Source organism: Ranitomeya variabilis, chromosome 7 (genome assembly GCF_051348905.1).
Source record: "Ranitomeya variabilis isolate aRanVar5 chromosome 7, aRanVar5.hap1, whole genome shotgun sequence".
Lineage (NCBI taxonomy): Eukaryota > Metazoa > Chordata > Amphibia > Anura > Dendrobatidae > Ranitomeya > Ranitomeya variabilis.
In genome coordinates this window covers 23,173,997-23,199,699 of record NC_135238.1, presented here as the reverse complement: position 1 = coordinate 23,199,699, position 25,703 = coordinate 23,173,997, and the positions used below count along the sequence as shown (strand labels likewise).

The window sequence follows — 25,703 nt, the reverse complement described above, 5'->3', positions numbered from 1 at the left end:
ATCATAGACGCCTCCTTCCAATAAGTCCCATGAGGGCATAATTGAGATGTTCTACACTTTTGACCTTACTCTTCGAGTCAGATCGTAAAGCGACTCATAAGAAGCAGCACTTGCTTTTAGGAACCCAAAGACGTTCATGCATTTCTCTGCTGGTTATTCATTTAAAAGAACCTGTTAATTTAAAAAAAATGAGCTATGTACCTCGTTAAAATCATCAAGCTGTTCCGATTCTGTCGCTCTTTTCCGTTTTTCACAACGTCGCTCCATTGCGGAGATATTCACATTTGTTGCTTTTAGAGAGCAGTATGTGAAGTCTCTGCTCATAATACACTGGGCATTTCAGCAGAGTCTTCTCGGGGGGCGTGTTCTTTGAACCCTCTCCCCTCCAAGACAAGGTTACCAATCACAGCTTGGCAGCTGATCCACTACTCAGACGCTGCCCTGCTGTGATTGGTGGAGTCTGGGAAGAAAGGGTGAAAGTGTACGCCCCCAGAGACGACTCTGAAGAAACACCTCTGTTGGCCTGCCTACAGAAATTTCACATACAGAGTTCCAAAAGCAACACATGTGAATATCTCTGCAATGGATCGACGCAGCGTAAAACGGAAAAAAGCGGTAGAATCAGGGGAATTCAGGGATTCTTTATTTTCTTTTACAAGGTATTTAAATTTCATTTTATCTGAGCAAGTGACAGGTCTTTTTCACATGTATCTCTTGTCATACTTCATTCTGCCAGCAGTGGCCACTATAGGCAATAACAGTTGATTGGTGGAGAATAGAGAAGCTGGTCTCACAGCGATCAGTTGACTAATATTGTAAAAGAGGTTACCTTCGTGAGACAATCCCTTTAAATATAAATCACTAATTTAGACAAAAAAAAACAAAAAAAAGTAAATCAATATATTTGGGGTAATCACCATACTCTATAAATTACACTACACGTATTTTACAATTATACAAACATTCCAGGGACTTTAATATAAATGATCAATAGATCGGCACTCACACTGATCAACCGATTTATGGTAATGTACGAGGAGGGGACAGCGCCATACCCTGTGTAGTGGTAGTAAAGGGTACTGCACGCACTTTAAATCAGCTGATCAGTTGCGGTGCCCCAAAGATAAGGAATTATGCCATAGGAGGGCAAATTTTCGGGGATGGAGATAATCTGTTGACATAAAAAATAGAAAACGGACTGTGTGGCCTTTTAGCAAAAAGAACCGCCAAACCGCTAGCAAGTTTCATGCAAAGTGGAGATTATTTTACGATCTCAAAAAGCCCCCCCGACTGTTCAGAGACCGTCCATCAATCATCTCGTGGCTGCAGTTGTGCAATGTGCAATTTTCAGGCTTAATATAGAAATGTAATCATTACTGTGTAAGCATATGCTGGAGCGTCTGTCTATCAGGATGTTTTCCATCGCGCACTTTGGAATCGGTTCAACTTGGACTATTTTCATGCAACACTCTCGAGCAGTACAATGATCCCATTGAGGAGCGCTCCCTGGCACCATCATGCAGTATAAAAAAAAAAAAAAGTCAACATCCCATAATCCAGAACATCTGATAATCTGGCACTGGGTTGCTATTGTTGGCAAAAATTTGGACTGATTTTACTCACATCAGATGCGGGTCCCTTGTCGGCACCGGGACAGGAGAACGTGACGAATTCATGGCAGCGTTTGTGCACCACAAAGCAGCAAACTGGAAAAGAAGAGAGAAAAGTCTGTAAGTTCATCCTGCAGGTTTTCAGTCGCAGCGCAGCAGCGTCGCCCAATTATTGGGGATTCCCTAGCGGGTTCCAATCAATGAACCTCATCTTTTAGCTTAGAGAAGTTATAAAGAGCACCTTTCGCCCTGGAGGACCCCACTTGGTTGATTTCAATGAGAACGGTGTAATACTTATTTTGTCCTGCGGTGGTGCTGCAGGGAAACTGAAAGATTTCCTGCTGAGCGACCGATCGCAGGGGGAGGGATCCAAGAAGCAGGATTCCATCCGATCCATCAGGCGATATAGCTAATTCACTGCCCCTTTAAATAGGTTTTTTTTTTTCTCATCCAGAGAAAATAAGCCAAAAACAAAGTTCCTTAAAGCCACAAAGAGATGAAAACAAAGTTTATACTGTCTTATTAATGCACACAAACCTTTTCAGGAATAGCGGCTTTGAAGAGAAGGTTAGTCGGAGACAGACAATAGAGGTATGCCCGCGGCGGGGAGTGCCACCATTTATTAGCCCTCTGCCCGAATTCATTACCATTTTGTTGATTTTTTCAGCCTGACTGGCACAGAATGGGCCCCTTAGAAGTCGCCGGCCCCCCGCTCGGTCTTACGTTACACCTTTTCCTTGCAACCCTTTGAGGTTCCATTTCAGACTTAATAATTGAAGACAACATTAAATATAGATCGGCCCGTCACCTCCCGGCCTCTTGTGGGCACCTGGCACAGTCCTCAGCTGCGCCGCCGCATCCCGAGCTGCATGGGGAGATTAATAATTGCATCCTGACAGGAGGCTACAGCTTTATCACACGCCGCTGGCACTGGAGCGCTTCGGGGATTTTATTTAGGGGGGGGGGGTTAAGCGGCATTAATCGTCCGTCTGGCAATGCCAAATATTAGCACAGCGAGAAACATTAACTGACACGCAAACAAATATAGAACAATTATAAGCCTCAAGGTTCTCTGTTGACCGCCAGGACAGCTTTTCTGGAGCCCTGAAATTCAAAATTGACCTAATGGTGCCATCGTATTGACTACATAGTAAGTATCACAATTAGGCCCACTCCTCTCAAATTAATCCAAACACCTTATTAAACGCCAACCCATACCCCAGGGCAGAGACGAGGGGCGCCTGCTTAGTAGCTTGCTACCTCCTGCCTACACAAGGAGGGACGAACTTTGGAAAAAAAAAATTGCTGAATGTCTGCGGCCACTCGGGACCTTCCTGTGGCCGCAGACATACAGCAAAGTAACGGCCGGGGAGCAGGCACGGAGGGGAGCGTTGTCAGTCACTCCTCTCTGCCTGCACCCCGGCCATCACTCCATCCCTAATCTGCCATATCTCAGGTCCTCTTTAGCTCCGGAATCCGGAAGCGTTATATTATGGCAACTCTTAAATTATATACGGTTTTTTTTTTTTCCATATCAGTATCTTAATTAAAAATAAAAAAATAAAACAAAATTGAAATTTTTCACACAGGCCACTGAGGCTTTTTCAAGAATCCTTTTTTTCCAGGAAATGCACAGATAAATTAGCCACAATGGACAGCTCCCGACACTATCTGTAGTATTAAAGCAACTAATGAGCGTGTGCAAAAGGTCATTGTGAAGGTCAGCTGTTGTGACTGCTGGCTCCTGTGTCATCTATTGTGTATAGATGTGTTATCATCAGTTATTGTTGTAACCCTGCCTCTGATGATATAATGAGAGTGCTGAAAACTGTTCCTGAAATAGGAGACTAAAAAAAGCCCCAGTCGCCAGTGTGAAAATCGCAAGATTAAGGATTGTGTTTTTTGTTTTTAACAAAGATTATGATAGGTCATTCCCAAAGCGTTTTGAAGTTAAATCAACTTCATCAGAAGAACTAAAAGTTTTTAATCTGCGTCTGGCGAAACGGGTTTAGAATAAACGGTATGGTACAATCTACCATTACATCCTCCGGATTTGTTATTTTTTTATTTAACACACAAGCGCAGACTACTACTCCTATCATCCAACCAGGAGGAGGGGAAGAAAAAAAAAAAAAAAAAAAATATTTCTCTGTTAAGGTATATTAGAAAGTTGCTTATTTTCATGTGTATGTACAATTCATTTTTATTTTATAAATCAAAAGGACGGTTACTCTAAGAAAAATCTAATAAAATAAAATAAAATATAATAAAAAATAGTAATAATAAAAATTATTATTATATTATTATTAATAATAAAAAAAATATTATTATTATATTATTATTTACATAATCCAGTCCGTATTAGACTACAGATGATCATGCATGATCATAGACAATTGTTAGTCCCCCACCATGATCATCCAAGATCATCAACAATGGTGTGATTGTACCCATTTGATTAAAGTATAAAAATGAACATAACCCAAGAGAATAAATTTAGCGCCCCTTTAAAATATTCTGCATTATAACCTCTATTTGAAAAGCATGGGCTCCTCGGGGGCCTCATATGCATTCAACGACAATCATAGATGAAATAATGAGAAGAAAAGGGAAAATGTCAGACACAAGGGCAGTGGTGCTGACATGGAGACATCCTCGGGGTATTCTACGAGCACAGATGAGCGCCAGCACCGGGCCGGCCGTGAGGGGCCCGGCCTTCTCGCAGCCTTGCAGGGTATTTGTATTCCTCCTGCACAGATGTTCACCAGTGTTACATTTGTCTGACTTTTACCATTCCAGTCACAGCGTTGTCCCAATTCCCAGAATTTTTCTTGTTTTTTTTTAAAGCACTGAATGTGACCTGGCTAAACAAAAACAACAAAAAGGAACTAAACCAACAATAAAACACACAAATTACCGTAAGTATTGAGTCGATAGATTATTAACTCGATTTGCGCTGCCTGGGTCCAAAATCCAGTCTCGTCTATCCCACCCTGGCAGTCGCTTTCACTCCTGTGCCCAGCATCCTCAGTCCTTTGGCGCCCCGTGATGTAATGGCACCGCAGAGCTTAGTCCTTGAGCACCAAATATGCTGGCGACGCGGAGGATGGCGAGTGCAGAAGTGAAGACCTGTTGTCACGCAGGACCGGACTGGATGCTGGACCAGGGTAGCGTAGATCGATCTGCTCATTTCTAACTTATTTACATTGGCTGCTGGCACCTACATGTATGAAATAAAGGGGAAGTGCAAGGATACAACAGGGGGTCCACTGTGACTACCGCAGCCAACCATGGGCATTGCCCAAACATGCGTTTTATTCAGTGCTCAAAATATATAGACACCCAAGTGACCCTCGTCACACAGATCTCACAACACCGATTACACAGACAGCTGGGTAGCAGAACTGGTTAAGACCTATGCCGATCACATGGCTGGACTCAATTATTTACATTGTCAGATCAAAAGTGAAAAGTTTTCACTTTTTTATATTCCCACTATCAACCCGGTTATTCTACTTTTCGTTTTTTTTTTGTTTTGTTTTTTAATATCCGCCATACGGTTCCAGAGATACAAGCCTTTTTTATTTAGCACCAATTTGGCAGGATCCTCTAGGGCGTGTCTTTACCTGCTCTGCATAATTACCCATTAAGCCACACCCCCTTTTAAAAACCATAAAAGTTAGCACTAAGTAAAAAGGTCTATATCTCTGCAACCGTATGGCAGATTAAAAAAAAATAAAAAACTAAGAACTCAGGGGAACGATGGGAATGAAATAAGTGAGTAGATTGGAAAGTTTTGACCGAGTGATAGTTCCCCTTAAAACAAATTTATCTACTACATATAAATGCATGTCCTATGCCATCAAGTGGCATCAAAGGTTGTCCACCAATGGCTTATCCCCTCGCGCTATCGAAAACCACTTCCAAGCACCCATGGTATATTTTTTGGCAAGAGAAAGCAGTCAGGTCAGAGATGGCACAAAAACGTCCATAGTTTTTCGGTAACTTTTTGCATGCTGGTCACGGGAAGGTATGGCGGGTGCGGGGGAAGTGGTGGCACAAATATTTGTGCGTTTTATGTGTTTACTGTGATCCTACTGGAAATGACAGAGCAGAAGTCAATCTGCAATCCTCCCTGGATAATTGGAACCAGATCGCCAGCCCCGGCACATGGATAATTCTCCGCTCCCTTCATTTACTGCAGACCTGGAATAAACCTGATCGAAATTCAAGAGGCAGCCTTGAACTCGGCGTAATGCGGATACACGGGGGACGTGTACAAAGAGCCGCTACCGATTACGGAGAAGCCGGGCCACGCTGCTGCATATCTGGTTGCCCAATTAGACAGTTAATTTGTAATTTCCATTATTATTATTTGGATAATAAACCTATCAGACACACACCGGGGAGGATGCAAACCGCTAGGCACCCACAGGAGACGACGACGCGATGGCACAAGAGACCAGTATTTTGCAAAAAAAATAAGAAATGGCCACCTGGAACGTCAACCAAATAGGCTAATTGGTTTAACCGCCTAGACGATGATAAAGAGATGTCTAAGAGTCAAAGCTCTGATAGTCATAGAATAAAGAATCCCAGAGTTGTCCTCCTCCATCAAATACCTAAGAATCACCCCTAGTTATCCGCAGCGGATTTGCAACACAAAGATTAGCGCCATTGTAACTGATAAGAGCCAATAAGTGTCTGTCCGTGGAAATGATGAGCATGTTTCCTTGTAATGATGTACATGTACGTCACATGTTCAAGGTCAGGAGCTAAGCCACTTAGATACTTGGTTGGTGCCAACGAGGAAATACAACTTACACCTGCCTGCAACCGCCGGGATTGGTGATGACTCAGATCGCAACAGTTAAACCCTTAGGTGCTGTGGTCTTCAATAACTATGGCATCTAAGCGGTTAGACCTCCTCTCTGTTCCATCATCGGTCCTTCACGCAATTTCAAGGTGCTGATGGGCTGTCCAGAAAGCCAAGGACTTGATGAAGTTCTTAGTATGCCATAATGGGCTAAGTAGTACACCGACAGATCAATACACGGTGCTCTCTTCTCTGGTTAATGGAGAGTTCCTCTAATAAAACAGAACTAATTCCACAAGGGCAAGAGGATTTTACGTTTTAGCAAAGGGAAGAAATTCACGATGACTGGACTTCAACTCTCGAGACCCCACCATTCCAGGAAATAAAAAGGAGATACGCCGTTGGTGTATAGCTGGGGTCCATTTATCGATTTTTCTAATATGTAGGGAACTCAACTTAGTTGGTTGTAAGATCGATGTTGGTTCTAGAGGTTAGGTCACCCACCTCAAAGATAAATCGAGCCACATTTGCCATGGTGTTAGCCATAAAAGTATCATGAATGATAAAGAGCATGGTCTTGGTTGCATTGCACACCAAATTGGCACCAGAACTGGAATTTAGGCCTTCGGGAATCAGTTTTTCAGACAAGAAGCGGCCATAGAGCAGTAGGGTACACCACTATTGGCCTCTAGAGAGTTGGTTTTGTTTTCACTGAAGGCTTCATCACCCTGTGGGTTTACAAGATGCCAACAGAATCCTACATGTCTGAAACCATGGTGCTAAGCTTGAGAAGGTAGAAATAATGGTTTGGGTGGTACGGTTATTAATTAAACAGGGGCTAGGACCCTTCATTCCAGAAAGGTCAACTTTCAGAAGGTTCTTTAATACTCCGTTGAGTGGTGGACCACCAGTAGGGCTGCGAAGTACAAGGGTTATCACCCAACTAAAGGGGAGAATTGAAAATAGATGGGTCCAATGTAAGTGCGGTAAATTTCCCGGTCACCACATTTCCCTTCTCGTTTAAAGACTTAATGGCGAACGACGGTAGGTGAGAAGGAGCAGGTGACGGGGGGTAATGGACAGCTCGGATCTGACGCAGGAACGCTTGAGAGGTTTTCTCTTGTGCCATGTCATCTCTAAGTGCTTCTGTCAGAAAATAATCTGCTTGTCTTCAGCTTTATTTCAGTAAAATAACCAAACCATTATTACAACGCTCCGCGTTTACTGGTGGGTGGTGAATAAAGAACATGTCTTTACGCACCATCTCATTCAACGCTGTGTAGGACGCATTTCAGAAGAAAGAAAGTGTCACTTTCTGTTTCTTAAAATATCCAAGGAGAAGACATTCTGCTTATTCTCTGCGGGTTATACTTGTCTTCATATACGTTCATCTTCCATCACAAAATTACAGGAATAAGACTTAAAAAGTATATGGACACCATAGTGCCACATTACATTTATTTTTATTTTATTTTTTTATTTCTTTTTTTAAACTGTGCAAACTTTACAATGAAAAAAATGTCAAAATTATTTTTTATGTCACAGTACAGGGATAATACACACAGTGATGTCACAGTACAGGGATAATACACAGTGATGTCACAGTACAGGGATAATACACACAGTGATGTCACAGTACAGGGATAATACACACAGTGATGTCACAGTACAGGGATAATACACACAGTGATGTCACAGTACAGGGATAATACACACAGTGATGTCACAGTACAGGGATAATACACACAGTGATGTCACAGTACAGGGATAATACACACAGTGATGTCACAGTACAGGGATAATACACACAGTGATGTCACAGTACAGGGATAATACACACAGTGATGTCACAGTACAGGGATAATACACACAGTGATGTCACAGTACAGAGATAATACAGTGATGTCACAGTACAGGGATAATACACACGGTGATGTCACAGTACAGGGATAATACACACAGTGATGTCACAGTACAGGGATAATACACAGTGATGTCACAGTACAGGGATAATACACACAGTGATGTCACAGTACAGGGATAATACACACAGTGATGTCACAGTACAGGGATAATACACACAGTGATGTCACAGTACAGGGATAATACACACAGTGATGTCACAGTACAGGGATAATACACACAGTGATGTCACAGTACAGAGATAATAAACACGGTGATGTCACAGTACAGGGATAATACACACGGTGATGTCACAGTACAGGGATAATACACACGGTGATGTCACAGTACAGGGATAATACACACAGTGATGTCACAGTACAGAGATAATACACAGTGATGTCACAGTACAGGGATAATACACACAGTGATGTCACAGTACAGGGATAATACACACAGAGATGTCACAGTACAGGGATAATACACACAGTGATGTCACAGTACAGGGATAATACACACGGTGATGTCACAGTACAGGGATAATACACACAGTGATGTCACAGTACAGGGATAATACACACAGTGATGTCACAGTACAGGGATAATAAACACAGTGATGTCACAGTACAGAGATAATAAACACAGTGATGTCACAGTACAGGGATAATACACACGGTGATGTCACAGTACAGGGATAATACACACGGTGATGTCACAGTACAGGGATAATACACACAGTGATGTCACAGTACAGAGATAATACACAGTGATGTCACAGTACAGGGATAATACACACAGTGATGTCACAGTACAGGGATAATACACACAGATGTCACAGTACAGGGATAATACACACAGTGATGTCACAGTACAGGGATAATACACAGAGATGTCACAGTACAGGGATAATACACACAGTGATGTCACAGTACAGGGATAATACACACGGTGATGTCACAGTACAGGGATAATAAACACAGTGATGTCACAGTACAGGGATAATACACACGGTGATGTCACAGAACAGAGATAATACACAGTGATGTCACAGTACAGGGATAATACACACAGTGATGTCACAGTACAGGGATAATACACACAGTGGTGTCACAGTACAGGGATAATACACACGGTGATGTCACAGTACAGGGATAATACACACAGTGATGTCACAGTACAGGGATAATAAACACAGTGATGTCACAGTACAGGGATAATACACACGGTGATGTCACAGAACAGAGATAATACACAGTGATGTCACAGTACAGGGATAATACACACAGTGATGTCACAGTACAGGGATAATACACAGTGATCTCAGTACAGGGATAATAAACACAGTGATGTCACAGTACAGGGATAATACACACGGTGATGTCACAGAACAGGGATAATACACACAGTGATGTCACAGTACAGGGATAATACACACAGTGATGTCACAGTACAGGGATAATACACACAGTGATCTCAGTACAGGGATAATAAACACAGTGATGTCACAGTACAGGGATAATACACACGGTGATGTCACAGAACAGGGATAATACACACAGTGATGTCACAGTACAGGGATAATACACACAGTGATGTCACAGTACAGGGATAATAAACACAGTGATGTCACAGTACAGAGATAATACACACGGTGATGTCACAGTACAGGGATAATACACACAGTGATGTCACAGTACAGGGAGAATACACACAGTAATGTCACAGTACAGGGATAATGCAGTGATGAACAAGGACAATACCAAAAGAAGAGATGGAATAATCACAGGGGGGGGTTAACCTGGATTTACATAGTAATTTTAGAAAGGTTCCACTTTCAGTTTTGCCCCCCTAACATTGCCCATTGTGAACACTAATCTTACATAAGAGGATGTGGCCCCTTCCTTGCGGAGCCGTACAGCTGCCATGCTGGTAGTTACACCCAGGATGGACATGTCGGTTTTCTTAGACTGCTGTGTGTGATTTACAGCGTCTCTATAGGTTAAGTCTGGTACTGCACCTCAGTCACACAGGTAAAAACTGCACCCCCAGACATGGTAATCATACTACCCTAGCCCTAAACCACACAGGGGAATGGGCAGCACTCCATCAAACTGGTATATATCATAACAATCCTTTTTACAGGATCAAGAAGTGCCATAAACAGCAAATTATATACAGTATAACAATTTCTTTATTTAAATATACAACATAAAAACATATATAATAGATATAATAAAATTGGTGCCTCAAACCAAAACACCGGAGGCTGATGGGCAACGTGGATTATAAATTTAACATCTTTACACAAAATTGTAATTATGGGGAAGAAGCGACAGCGAAACGTGCGTAGGGGTCCGGAGGCTTGGCTAATTACTGGCAGTGGATTCGTGTGTGGGACTGCATAGTAGGTAATATGAGGATGATCTGACCTTATGTTCTTTACCTTTTTTCATGGTTGAATAAGGGGTGTCGGGTGGATTTGAGTTAATTATAATCTCAGCAGCACCTATTTCAAACTTGTGGCTAATTTTCCCTGTTTGTGGGTTTCCTTTCCCATAGGATTGCAATACATTAAAGTCAGATTCTCAATGTTATTTTGTCCCCATAATTACAATTTTGTGTAAAGATGTTAAATTTATAATCCACGTTGCCCACCAGCCTCCGGTGTTTTGGTTTGAGGCACCAATTTTATTATATCTATTATATATGTTTTTATGTTGTATATTTAAATAAAGAAATTGTTATACTGTATATAATTTGCTGTTTATGGCACTTCTTGATCCTGTAAAAAGGATTGTTATGATACCCCCAGACATGGCCTACGGATAAAGTGCCGCCTCTCCTGAGAGGATATCGGCGCCTTCATTTTACCCCCTAAGTGCTGCAGCTGTTCGCTGCTGCGTCTGGACATATCGTGTTCCCATCAGCGGCCTCCAGCCTGGCAGGGTCTCCGCTTCGTGCAGGTGGGCTCTGATCATGCAGCAGGTAGATAAACGGCATCACAGCAAGGACCAGAATCAAAACCCAGCGGGGACTACAAGTCTCAGCTATCTCTTTCACTCTTTTAACGATCAATCCATAGCATAGAAACGCAGCTCGGGGGAAGAAAGAAAAAAGAAAGTGACTAAATTGCAGGAGATTTTCATGACTCACGAGCAGATTAGAGGTAATTACGGAGGGATCTGCTGTTGTTCCCAAAATGTATCTACACTTAAAAACACTTATGTGTGACTGAGCGGCGAATGTGTCGACAAGACCCCCACTTATCCTCAATTCCCATGTGTGACGTGCGGGAAAGTGAGTGATTGAGAAAACATTAAAAAAATTATAATATACACATTAGCTTTAAATAAATATGTGTATATATATATATATATATATATATATATATATATATATATATATATATATAAATAATTTTATATATGGGGAGGCAAAAGATATGGCTGCTAGTTACCGAATGCGGGGACGTTTCTTGGTGAAACTAAGTTAAAAAAAAAAAAAAAGAAAAAAATGGACCCTACCCCGAACCTCTACGATGGGTTATAACTACCTGACATAGATCATACAGGGATACAAACGATCACAAGCATAGAACGCAGGGTAAGTTTCCAAACAGGACCCCCAACTATCACAGTTCTTTCATAGTATTGGTCTCATATGGACCAAAGTGACCTTTTGATCCCCTCTAGACTACAAGGTCCGGGTGCGTCTTCTGCACCAATTATGGTTTCCCCAACACTTTGAAAACCTGAACGAGGCCATATACACAAAATACCTTTTTCCCGCACCCCTCAACGCCGTACAAGGTCACCAAGCTTGACAAGTTTTGTCCAAATGTTATCCAAGATGTATGGACACCTTATAGCATTGCTCGATGGCAGACTGGTGCAAGGCCAAAATGTGCCCACACACCTTAGATGACAGACTCCTCTTTCTCGACTCCTCCAGACACATGAACGCTCAGTTTGGCAGAACATGTATGTGAGTGGAGCCAGCAGCTAATAATCAACAAAAAAAAAGGATCAAGCATTAAGATGTGACCCTTCTCCCCCCTCCCGGACGAGTGTCTGGAAGCCCCCCATACACATTAGACGTAGAGCGGCTTTATCTGTTCATATGTGAACATCAGAGAATTGATTTTCCTTGCCAGAGAAAATTAAAAGGGATTTATGACAATTGACAGGATATGTCACTAACGCTACATGGCCTATGGGCGAGAGTGGCGCTGTAAATGAAAGAATGCCGCCATATTGTCCTAATGGTGATATAGCGGTGCAAATACTAAAAATGGCCAAGAATGTGCTGCAGAGCAAGAGTCAGTCAAGTTGGGAAACGAGGTTTTAACCCTTTGGGCAGATCGTTGTGACACCTTAATAGAACTAATTAAAATCTGCAAAAATAGGAGGCGAATCTCTGCGGCTCTGCCGGCGCACGTGTCGCTGTATGGAGAGCGCCACTTCATGGGAACGGCTCAAGAATTAATTAGTTCTGGATTAAGTTGGCAGGCCATGCGTGAAATTAGAAGAAGAAGAAAAAAAAAAGCAGCGTTCGAGTCACCTGAGACGCGGCTGGTGTACAATGGCAGACAAAATGCAGCGAGCTGCACGGCGGTCGCAGGGAGCCGCACCCCGGTGTCACCGCGGCTTCTATTACACGTGGCCTCAATTACAGAGCAGGAGCTTAAGAGGGATTAATGCAACTGCCGGGCAAGTGATACAGCCAACACGGCTAATGGTAGCCGTCAGCGCCAGCCACACAGCCCGGGGTGTTCACACTTGACTTTTTGGAACAGAAACTCTTCAAATCCTCCTTAAAAAAAAAAAAAAAGTGCCAAACTCCAAAATTTAAAGTTTTGAGTTTTTGAAGAGGATTTGTGGATTTCCTGCTCAGTTTTCTGCAGAGGTTTTGCTCCTAAAACATTTAGTGTGAGCATACAATGAGGCTATGTTCACATGTAGCAGGGTTTTTTTTTTTTTCAGCAGGCAAAACCTTCTCTCTTGGCAGCAAAGAAGCGGCTTACAAAAAAAATAAAAATAAAAAAGCAGGATTTTCTGCAGGTTTTCTTTGCACTTAGTCATTGCTTTCTACAAGTGACATGATGCAGTTTTCAAAAACGCAGCGGTTTTTCAATTCAGGAGAATAAAAAAAAAAAAAAAAAAAATGCGTGTGCATGAGATTTCTACCGATTGCTGGTACGGTAAAATGCAGCTTTTAATTTGTATTACAAAAAGCAGGAAAAAAAAAAATGTAGCAAAAAGGCAACATGTGAACATAGCCTAAGGTTATGTGCACACAGAGCTTCCAAAGAGTTTTTGGAGCAGAAACGGAGTGGGAACTTTCCGAATCTCGAGACTCTTATAAAGAAAAAAAATTTAACAAAAAATAAAAGGGTTTTTTTTTTTACTTTTTGGAGCAGAAACAAAGTCAGTCTACCCTAAAGAGTGTTATTTCAGGAGTTTTTAAATTATAAACTGAGCGGAAGCGGAGAGGAAACTTTCCAAATCCTCCTTGTGTGCACAGTTTTTTGGGAAGGATTTGAGAGAATTTGCTCAGTTTTTACATCAAAAAGCTCCTAAACAAAAAATAATAGTCTAAAGATACAAAAACGCCTCAAAAATTGTAGTTTCTATTCAGTTTTCTCTTAAAAAAAAAAAAAAAAAGCAGAATAAATACTCCATTTGCACGTAAAATAAGGGCATGTTCACACTGCTTTAAAAAAAAAAAAAAAAAAGTTGCTTGGAAGGAGGCTGGCTGATTCTTAGTGGCGCTTTTTTTTTTTTTTTTTTTTTTTAAAGGGGTTGTACAGGGTTACAACAATATGGCTGACTTTTGCCAGAAACAGCGCTATATATGTCCATGGGGTGCTGAGCTGCAATACCACACACAACCCATGGTCGGAGGAGGCGCTGCTATTTCTAACAAAGCAGCCTTGTTTCACCAATACTGGAAAACCTAATTAAAGGCCTAATTTGATGAGGATGTTGACTGCTGCCCAAAATTGTTATACCAGGTTTCTACTTTCAAGTGGCAAAACGAAATTATAGTCTATGCCAGATTTAGAAAGTGCTAGTGGCATCCATATATTTACTGGAGATCTGGCGTACTGTTTAGTAACCAGGAAGATTGGGATGAACATTTCTATTGAAAAGGATAAAATAATTCTTCTTCTATACACCTACACAGAGTTTATCTTGATTTATGTTCGGTGCATAGCCATTGCTCATCAGTAAACCACCTTATTTTACTTCCATCAGGTTCGTTCTCTAGACTTTAAATCTGCCAGAAAAAAAAGGATTATAAATGACTGCAAGAAATATGATCAGAGAACGAAGTCTCGGAAGAAAATCACTCACAGAACAAGATTGATGATATTTCTCTTGAGAATTGCAAACACATCCCAAAGTCACTGATCAGCCACATTGACAAAGCTTCCCATAGTCAAGGACTGTCCCGCCCATGAGGTACAGAGAGGAGGGACTTGAGCATATTTGCATAAAAAGAGGCGTGTCTAGGATGCTCAGGGGCGTTTCCTAGTAGAAAAGGGGATAGGACTAAAAATTTATAGGGATATAAAATGTTGGACAAAAGAAAAGTTGCACAAAAATATCTACGGCACATTTTTGGGGAAGGGAAAGTTCCTGATGTTGAAACTGTTGCCGCAAAGATACAATTTTAAAGCATTTTGTTTTGATAGTGTAAGATTTCAAGATTTTGTATGAATGAGACGAGTACAACATTATCAGATGGTATCTCTGCCCCACACTCATCGGGCACGGCTCAATTTACCTAGCAGGCATCTATCATTACGTCTCGGAAACTAATTGCTTCCATTTTCCAAGCTGTTAGGATCAGTAGGTCAGCCAGATGCAGATCAATGAAGACCCCCCATACACACTCACTTCCCTCCATATACAGCGCCGTATTAATAATGCCGCTGCGCCTTAATGGCATCTACTAATTTATTACCACCTGCTATAGCAACAACCTTGGAGGACACTGGTGTCCTTGAGTTTTACGGCCATCTGCCCGAGATGCGACATGACACGGAGACAGAACCGACTTCTCTGCCTTTAACAACAGCCATTAAAATGTGGCAAAATCACAAAGTTAGTAAAAAAAAAAAATGCTGATTTTGCCACAATTTAATAAAAAAAAAAAATCAGCAAAAAAAAAAATTTAGAATTAATGTCAATAATGAACATTTCTATTCACTGACAATCTATAAATCATCCCTTAGTGCATGTAAAGGTGTTTTTTTTAAGCTGCACCAATTTCAGGGAATGTTGGGCAACAACCCAACACAGACTCCTGCATTGCAAATCAGCCTGGTTATGCATAAATATTATTACTTATATGGGCAAATATGCGTCTTTCAGAACAATAAGACATAAAAATAAAAAGGGTCACGTAATTATATATATATATATATATATATATATATATATATATATATATATATATATATATACATATACACACACACAATGGTGTTCAAAAGTCCTGCATAGGCGTGAAGAAAACTGTATGTTTCATACTTCTGCATCTCTACAGTGAAACTGGTGGAACATGTATGTTTTTGTAATCCCTCATTGTTTGCCATACTCATTTTTGAATGTCCCAAGTGTATAAATTGTTATGATATGCGCATTTTTGATAATTTTTTTTTACAGCATAACCATACCTACACCAGTAGAGTGTGTAGAATGGTGAACAGGTTTCGAAGTTCATTAACTTCCAATGCAAGTTCACACAGACATAAATTTTACTTTTTAAGATTTGTTATTTTTTATTTAATTCAGAGTCCTGAAAAGGGCCTTTTGAGTGCATCTGTAGCTTCTAATACTTTATTGGCCAGCCTTTGCTCTTGAGCACCAGCTTGCATCTCTGTGGCATTGAGTGAACGAGCTTCTGCAGATGTTCACGAGTGATGATGTGGTTCCAGGCCTGTATCAGAGCCTCAATCAACTCACTCTTGGTCCTTGGCTGTTTTCTAGATATCCCTAATGATACCTTGTGCCACAAATTTTCAATTGGATTGAGGTCCGGGGACTGAGCTGGCCAGTCAATAGTTGCCACCTTGTTCTTCCAACACCATTGGCTGCCATACAGCCCCAGACCATTACTTTCATTACATGTTTCACAGAGAAGCTCAAACACTCTGGCTTGTACTCTTCATGTGGGAACCTTCTCACATAAGACTTGCCATCATTTCCTAAAATGCAAAAAGTGCTTTCATCACTAAATAGCACTTTTTCCCACTCCTCCTTCCTCCATTTTAAACATTTCAATGCCCACAGTTTTCGCCTTTGTCTTTGTATGGCTGTCGTCAATGGCTTCTTTCGGGCCTTGCACCCTCTCAATCCTGCTTCCAAACATCTCTTCCTAACAGTTGATGTTGCTACCTCAATATTGCACTTTTCTTGCCATTCTCACAGAAGCTGAGGAGAGGTGAGCTTTCGATTGGCAAGGGATGTTCTTATGAGTACTCTATCCTCCCTTTTAGTTGACTTTCTGGGCCGACCAGATCTGGGCCTGTCCTGGGTAATTCCAAGCTGCTTATATTTCTGCAAAATTCTTACGACTGTACTCTGATTACAGCCGACCTTCCTTGCGATCTGGGGGCCAGTATAACCCTCTTCATGTAGCACCACAACTCGCACACGATCCTCCGCTGACAAAAATCTGAAGGCTCCCATCATAAAACTCTACAGTATGATTCACTAGATAGAGCAACAGATAAAAGCAACAAACAAAGCAGCAGATGTGATGCAATGTAATGCAATGTGATTGGCTGCCATATCCAGGTTATGATTGGTCACAAGAACCTCATCTGTGATTGGCTAATTTTGGATCTGAAGCTGTACATTATTTAGTTGTGCTTTCAATTCCCATATTGTAGCAATAATTTCAGGCAAAACTGCTTCAAAAGCTAAAAATATTACAGGGAGAGAATGCAAAATTGTATTCTGAACAAAACCATATATAATATGTCATATTAGCATCGCAGATATTCAACAGAAAACGTTTAAAACTTGAAAAATCAAGTTTTTTTTCGGTCAAATCGAGCTTGTAAAAACCAAGCATCTTTCCAATTTACTGCTTATTAAAATTTGCAACTGTTCGCAAGATTTTAACACTTTTCTATAGTTTACAACTTGTTGCCTAGGAGACCGACCACCGCCGCTGTCTAGCTTGTACACATGGTGCGGAAGCTGGCTAGGACTGGGAGGAAACCTTAAGCTGTATGGATCCTGACCGGCTTCAAAACTGTGTGTAAAAGATCAATAGAAAAAAAAAAAAAAGGCAGTGTGTGCATGTTTGCCGTCTATCAGCAGTGGTCTGTTTCCAAGGCAGCGAGCCGTAAACAAAAGTGTTAATATAAATGAATTGTAAACCAAATAAAAAAAGCGTTAACATCTTAAAAACGGTTTAAAATTGTAAGAAGCGTTAAATTGCAAAATTGCTTGTATTAACAAGCAATATCTGACTATAACCATTTATGAAGATGGGAAATAACCCTTTTACTGGATGGAGCTAGTGCACATGGGACCCCAGAATAAAAGCTTCATTCATCATATAGGTACATAGGATGGTGGAAGTGCCAGGACTTGCTCTACCAGTATGTACGGCTGGCTTTTTTTTTTTATTTGTAGATTTTATTTATTTATTGTTTATCCCTGTAGTATTCATTCTTCTTTACATACAAGAGGAAGTGGTGATGGTGCAATGAGGAAAAGGGGGGTGAAGAGATCGGCAGCCTGATGGTGTCAGAGATAAAGCTCGAGAAGGATGCTCAGAGTTATACTTGGCCAGGCCTGATCTACAGATGCAAAGCTCCATGCCTGATCCATAACAGAGATAGAATGAATGAAATGAAGAACCCAACTATCAATGTCCGGGAAGTGGCAGGAAGGTGGTCTGAAATTTATGTTCACAGCAAATTAACGTTTCCTTTACCCAAAAATTAGCCTCTTCACATTCAACAATATAAGGTTCCCAAGACCAAGTGGTGTCATTGATGCTACACAGTTGACAGGGAATGAATGGAGAGGTCAGAGATAGCACGGCTATAAATCCGGGCTCCCCCCTTTGGTCTAAAACCACAGACTCCAGTGAAGAGGATGGGAAATTTAGGAAGGAGTGTAAAAATAAGTGTACACATGAAAAATAAGCAGCGGGCAAAAAAAATAAATAAAAAAAAATGCATTTTTCACCAGTTTTTCCCTCTTTACAGACTTTCGCTCTCATTTTCAGTTGTCTCTAAGCTAGTGGGTGGATGTTAGCTGCTTTGAAGTCTCCCATACAAAGCACACACAGACATGAAGAATTCCTGCTCTCCTGTCTACATGTATTACATGTTTATATGCAGAACAATGAAGGAAATTTTGCAGAAGTACTGAGCAGTGAAACTGTGAATCCAGCTTTCTGAGGCAAGATAAGAGACTTACAAGAAAACAGTAGCACAGGTCTGTAAGGGTTTGTGCCTTTTCCTTTCATTCTGCAAAACCTGTTTTCTCCATAGACTTCAACAGGAAGCTGTAGTCAGATTCCTCAGCATCATCCCAGCTAGTCTTGTTTTGACCAAGATGGATTTTAGCAGTTGTTCAGAGTGAATGAGGAGTTCACTCATATATATGCACATATACACATGATACCGTTCAATTGAAGATCAGCATTGCTGTTCATAAGAATATATAGTGCTCAAGGAAGCTGGAAATGAGCAGAATTCTCTTTTAAGGCTATGCTGTACCCCATAAAATGCAAGCTTTATAGTTTCCTTCTCGAAAACAGGAAGCAAGAGCAGGTGCCGTCATGAGATAAATTTGGTAATTTTCTGTTCTCTGATAACGAGGCCCCTGAAAACTGAAAGTAGAATTACAACAAAGACAAAATAGGTTTTGTGATATTTCTGATTTGTTCAGCCTATGACATGCTGCCCACTCCAGCTATATGTCTAAAGAAAGTAAACATTATAAGCATACACAGCATTTCACCCAAAAGCTGGATTCACGGCATTTCACCCAAAAGCTGGGTTCAAGGCATTTCACCCAAAAGCTAGCTGGATTCAAGGCATTTCACCCAAAAGCTAGCTGGATTCAAGGCATTTCACCCAAAAGCTGGGTTCAAGGCATTTCACCCAAAAGCTAGCTGGATTCAAGGCATTTCACCCAAAAGCTAGCTGGATTCAAGGCATTTCACCCAAAAGCTGGATTCACGGCATTTCACCCAAAAGCTGGATTCACGGCATTTCACCCAAAAGCTAGCTGGATTCAAGGCATTTCACCCAAAAGCTAGCTGGATTCAAGGCATTTCACCCAAAAGCTGGATTCACGGCATTTCACCCAAAAGCTGGATTCAAGGCATTTCACCCAAAAGCTGGATTCAAGGCATGTCACCCAAAAGCTGGATTCACGGCATTTCACCCAAAAGCTGGATTCACGGCATGTCACCCAAAAGCTGGATTCACGGCATTTCACCCAAAAGCTGACTTCACGGCATTTCACCCAAAAGCTGACTTCACGGCATATCACCCAAAAAGCTGACTTCACGGCATATCACCCAAAGGCTGGCTTCACAGAATTTCAACCAAAAGCTGGATTCACAGAATTTCAACCAAAAGCTGGATTCACAGCATTTCACCCAAAAGCTGGATTCACGCCATTACACCCAAAAAGCTGACTTCACAGCATTTCACCTAAAAGCTGGATTCACAGAATTTCACCAAAAGCTGGATTTACAGCTACCCCAATCACTACTAATATACAATGCTCTCGATGGAGATGTGGCCCCCTACGGAGCCTACTAAGAATAAATCCGCATGAATGGAAATTATCCTCTGCAGACTTTAGGGAAAATTAAGATGATGAATTTGGATTTTGCAAATTTCATCACAATGACATAGAAAGTGACAAAATCTGCAATGGAAATCAGCAAAAAATTATGAACTATGTGGCTGTGATGTGTATTGTGACCCATTGGAGATTTTATCTGCAGAAAACTGGACCCACGTACGAATATATGGAAGCTACGAACATCCTCTACTTGAAAAAAGGCCACTCGGCTCTACTGTCTGCTTTGCTTTATTGAATAATTGTATTAATCCTTGAGCATTTTATCTTAAAACTGTCCTGGTCTTCTGATATTTCTCCTGGAAATTTAAAAAATAAATTGATACTGTCTCATTGACAAGGAAAATGGTAACACCCATTTGTCAGACTTTGTAGGGTCACATCACACCCACTTCAATTTGCACATGCACATGTCGGACCAAAGCACGCTCATCTCTGGGACACAGAACCCGTCTCCTTCCTGAGCGGTATGATGGCTGGCTAGTCCCATCTTGTTTGTACATGCGCATAATTGTTTGTACAGATGAACGAGGCATCTTCAGGCATCTTGAAATTATACCCAAGGATGAGCCAGACTCGTGCAAGTCCACAATTCTCTTCCTGATATCTTGGCTGATTTCTTTAGACTTTCCCATGATGCTACACAAAGAAGCAGTGTGTTTCAGGTGTGCATTAAAATACATCCACAGGTGTGTCTCTAACTCAGATGTTGCCAAAAAAAAAAACTATCAGAAGCTTCCAAACACCTGACATCATCATAGGTGCAGTCCAGAATTGTTTAAAGGCAAAGTAATCTTAGTGTATGGAAATGTTTGACGTTGAAGTAATAAAAATGCCTTAAAACATTCTCTGTCTCTCATTCTGGCATTTGGCAAATATTAATACATTATGGTAATCCTAATTGAGCTAAAACGGGAAAGGTTTATGTCGATTTCATGTCACATTGAGAAAAACGTGCAGATGTGTCTTTATATAATGTGTGTAAACTTCTGCTTTCAACTGTATATTTGATATTTTTTGAGTTTTTCCATCCCCTATATATCTTCTATCAAATTCTCAAGGAAAATCAAAACTGCAATGGCCATGGTGGGATGCATGGTCGCCAAGTAACACCATCTATCCCATAACACCATCTAGCTATAGCCGTGTGCTCAGACATCTGGTATGGTAAATGGACAGGTCTGCCTGTCACACACTAGGCCTCGTCTCCCATAGCAACCAATCAGAACTCAGCTTTTATCTCCAAAAGTTCTCTAGACAAATAAAAGATGTGCTGTGATTGGATGCTATTGGCAAAGGCAATTTTTTTTTTTTATAAATAAAACCCCAAAAACCACAAGATTATTTTTACGGCTGATTCTGTGGCCGCCCCAGCTTAACAGGAGGGAGCTGTGCACCCGTGCTTTAGAATTTCATAAATAAAAGTGCTTGTACCCTCAAAACAATATGGCTGCCGACGAAGCAGCTTGTACATGAAGCGCATGAGGCAGAATTTCCGAGGCCCACGTTCAATTCTTAAGCATATTGTAGGATATGACAACCCAATTCTCTGCGAGCCGCTTCCCAAACAAAGTGCCACTTTCTGACAGCTTGGCTGCTTCCAGACATGCCCATTATTCACAATGTCAGACTTCCTGGTAAACACTCCATGATAATTAACCCATCTCGCCACGGGGAGTCCGCAAGAAAGCCTCACGAGGTTATAATTTCCAGATCAGATACCCGCTCATCACTGGGATGGGAGGGCGCGCTGCTATTTCAATGCATTATTTATCCCACACCCTTCCTGCTTTCTCATTTTAATGGACTTTCCTTTCGACCATATATTGGTTAGAAAAAGAAAAAGAAATAAATAAATAATGAGGAATATTTTACCCTCAAATTCACTTAACACCCCCATTATCAAGAGATACTCCATTTACAAGACGTGCTAATTCATTCTGGAGCCAGTGTGCGAGCAATGACGTCAAAAGTTAAGCAATTTACTCAAGTAAAAGGGCGATTTGCACTTAATTGCGGAAGGAGGGAGGGGGCCGCGACCATGTTTCAGGATTAGTGATACAAGATGTAGATCATCAGGTCATCCACTGTACCTGCATTTTTAGGGAGCATATTAGGATCTGTGAAAGTTGGGTCACATCCAATATGGCTGCCAACGCAAGGTCACCAAAGATGATAAAAATAATGTCCCTGAAACATTCAGACTCAAAATGGAAATAAAATTTTTTTTAAAAAAAAGCACTAGAGCGAGCGACAATGGAAAAGAGCGAGCGACAATGGGAAAGAGCGATCGACAATGGGAAAGAGCGAGCGACAATGGGAAAGAGCGAGCGACAATGGGAAAGAGCGAGCGACAGAAGGAGAAAAGAAAGGGAGAAGAAATTGTGAGAAAGCGAGTGAGAAACAGAAAAACAATAAATGTAATGGTCACCATACCGCAAAACCCTGTACAAAAGGACATATTTAAGGAGAAAGTGATTATAGGGCACAGCTGACATTAACCCAATGGCCATACTGGCCTTCTCGTCATAAGAAATGGTGGGGATAAAGAGACAGTGTTCTTGGATTTGGGTTGGAATAATAACCACCACAGGTGGGTTCCCAACATTATAAATAAGAGGCCCCTCACTTCCATGTATGTCCATGGATAGTTGAACAATTTGAAACACCCCTAAAACATAACATACATGCTGGAAACATTAGAATGTGTCCATGGTGATGAAGTTGGTGCCCACTCCTGTGATGGGTTCACACCATTACAAGTCATCATCAGGACACAGTGCCCTCTCAATCACACCCCCGGCCCACCCCCATTGATACTGCAGACCATTCTGACCATTGTACCCTTTTTTTTTTGGAGGGGGGCTGTCATCAAGTTATCCGTATATGATTACTTCTTGTGGTGTCTCTGAAGCCGGTCCCTTTCTCTAGGTCCGTAGTAGTGGTACTGGCGGACTATATGGGATGTACGTCCTTACCTGTGTCTGCAGTTGACCTTGCAGACTAATAGAGCTCAGTCTTTGGAAGAAACACTACAGCGAGAGCAGAAATAATGCAGCAGATAAAAAATTAATCATCCTAGAGAATCCCAGCACGGGGGTGGGTGCAGGGAGTGGGGTTCCCATGACACCTCATCCCCCCACCCCTAGTTTTACAAGATTCGCATAACTCCACAGAATGTCTGCAATCGGGTGACCTCCTTAACATAAAAAAGGCACAGCCTGGTGTGCCCACCGAGCCGTGATTAAAAGGACCTGCTAAAGGTTTGGCATGACAGGCAATGCAATGCTCGGGCTGTCAGAAGACATTAAGCACAGCTCGCGGACTGGTGAATTAACAAATAAGGGAGAGAATCATACACAGAAGCCGGGCACTGGAAATATGGATCTGGTGTTTATTCCCATTACGTCAAAGGCAGAATGAATATAGTTATGGCAATGTTGTTATAGCAGGAGAAAAGGCGACTAGCGATAGATAGTCCCTGCAGAACATAAGCCTGTAGCTGTTGTACCTAGCCACATGGATCATAAATATAAGATCATGGGGGGTCTGACCAGTAAGTTCCAAGAACAGAGGCATTAAAGTCCCTGGCATGAAAGCAGCAATGGTGCACATGCTGACCACATATTATTTTACAGCTCTAAGATCCAAGTAACAATCCCCGGCATATGGAAGTCATTGGGAAAAAGGGGTTATTCACAATCCCCCTCTGGTATCATGGATTTAAACATTTATTCACCTAGATGCTCACAGTGTAATACCCCATTTTGCCAGTAGTGGCCACTATAGGGAAAATACTCGGCTGCTGCCAGACGTGTCGATCATGTCGATCAGCCGATTATCACAGCGCCTGCATTTTTCAAATTGCTTGTTTCTCATTCAAAGATAGTTCATCCTGATCTTTCTGGTTCATTAACGAGAGATATCCTTTAAAATCTAAAAGAAATTAAAGGCTTTACTTGCTGTGTGGCTACAACGGGCATCTGGAACACGACAAAGTGAAATAAGCCAGGCATAATAAAAATGCCAAAAAAGAAACCTCTGGAAATATAATGTGTGGGCAGAACTCCAGAATCCTCTGCCTTTCTAAACAGCCAGCAGGCACTGAGATACATTACTACGATTGTCTTTATGATTCGTGCCCGCGTGCCATAATCCTCTGTGGGCATAACTACTGGCCTGCTGCACAAACACGGCAACTCCGAGGCAAATGTATCAGCGCGTTCCAAGTCTAGTCGGTGCAGAATGTGTCGTCACCATGGAGAAAAGAATACACGGCTAATACACAGGAGAACAATAGGGGTTGTAAAGCGGAACAATTGTGGGCGTGCTTCTTAAAGGGAAACTCCATTATTATTTTAGCCTCTGCCTATGGAAAACTGGTAATAAAGATTACATAGCAATTTTTCCCTTGGACGTGGCACATTCAGTTGAAATGTATTCAATAGTTAACAGCCGGCAGCCAATCAGAGGCCGGCGCACACAAGAGGGTGCGCTAGACTGTGGCCAAGTAAACTTGTTTTTTTTCAATTTTTTTGTATTGGAAGAAGATATATGGGTTCAGGATGGGAGAACGAATAGAGGCCAGGATGGGAGACATTATTACTGTAAGGGCTGATTAAGGGATATTATTACTTCTGTAATGCATTTTATTTTTGAGGATACCATTTTCAGTGGGGAGGGAGGTCTTGTTATTGTGCAGGGTGGCATTATGTCACCTTTTTTTCCTTTATCTGGAGTAGTGTAGAAGTTTGGGAATGTGCTCTGAAAGCAGTGCTCTAGAGGACGGTGTTATTTTCTGAGGAGACGAGAAGTGATGGCGTTCTGTGCTGGATGGAGAAAAAAAATATATTTTTAAATAAAGACGCCACCGGTGATCACTGTATTACCTGTACACTGACACTATACACTGCATACTATGTACAGAGCTCCTGTCTATAATGTCACCGGTGATCCCTGTATTAACTGTAGACTATACACTATATACAGGGCTCCTGGGTATAATGTCATTGGTGATCACTGTATTACCTGTACACTATATACAGAGCTCCTTTGTATAATGTCACTGGTGATCACTGTATTACCTGTACACTGACACTATATACAGAGCTCCTTTGTATAAAGTCACTGGTGATCCCTGCATTACCAGTTCACTGACACTATATACAGAGATCCTGTCTATAAAGTCACTGGTCAGTGTGGTGCCTGTACACTTACCATTATAAACAAGAGCTGGTACATAGTATGCAGTCTATATTGTAATATTATTGTGTTTTTTTTTATTAATGATCCGTATTGTAGTATTAGGTCACTATGTGGTGGTAATATGTGGTTTGGCCTTGGTGTGACGGTATTTGTCCCTTGCATGTGGTATTATTGGTCATTTAAAAAATAAATAAATGTATGTGACATTCCCTTAAAAGAAAAATATACATAAAAAGGAGTATTGAATTTTTTAAGATTTTGTTTGTTTTTTTTTTTTTTTTTTTTAAAGGAGTAGAGTAGGGCCTGGCCAAAAGAGTC

At 41.3% G+C, this 25,703-nt stretch overlaps 1 protein-coding gene across 3 annotated transcripts in view; it reads right to left on the bottom strand.

Moving 5' to 3' along the window:
• The window catches only part of PRKCB (protein kinase C beta), a 137,215-nt gene that overhangs the window by 74,152 nt on the left and 37,360 nt on the right, over positions 1–25,703 (bottom strand). For all 3 annotated transcript variants that reach the window (XR_013218010.1, XM_077274511.1, XM_077274510.1), the window contains exon 3: positions 1,624–1,706. Coding sequence is in view for 2 of the 3 variants with exons in the window: in XM_077274511.1 (XP_077130626.1) it covers positions 1,624–1,706 (83 nt within the window). In the remaining variant the exon portion in view is untranslated. The remainder of the gene's footprint in view (positions 1–1,623; positions 1,707–25,703) is intronic.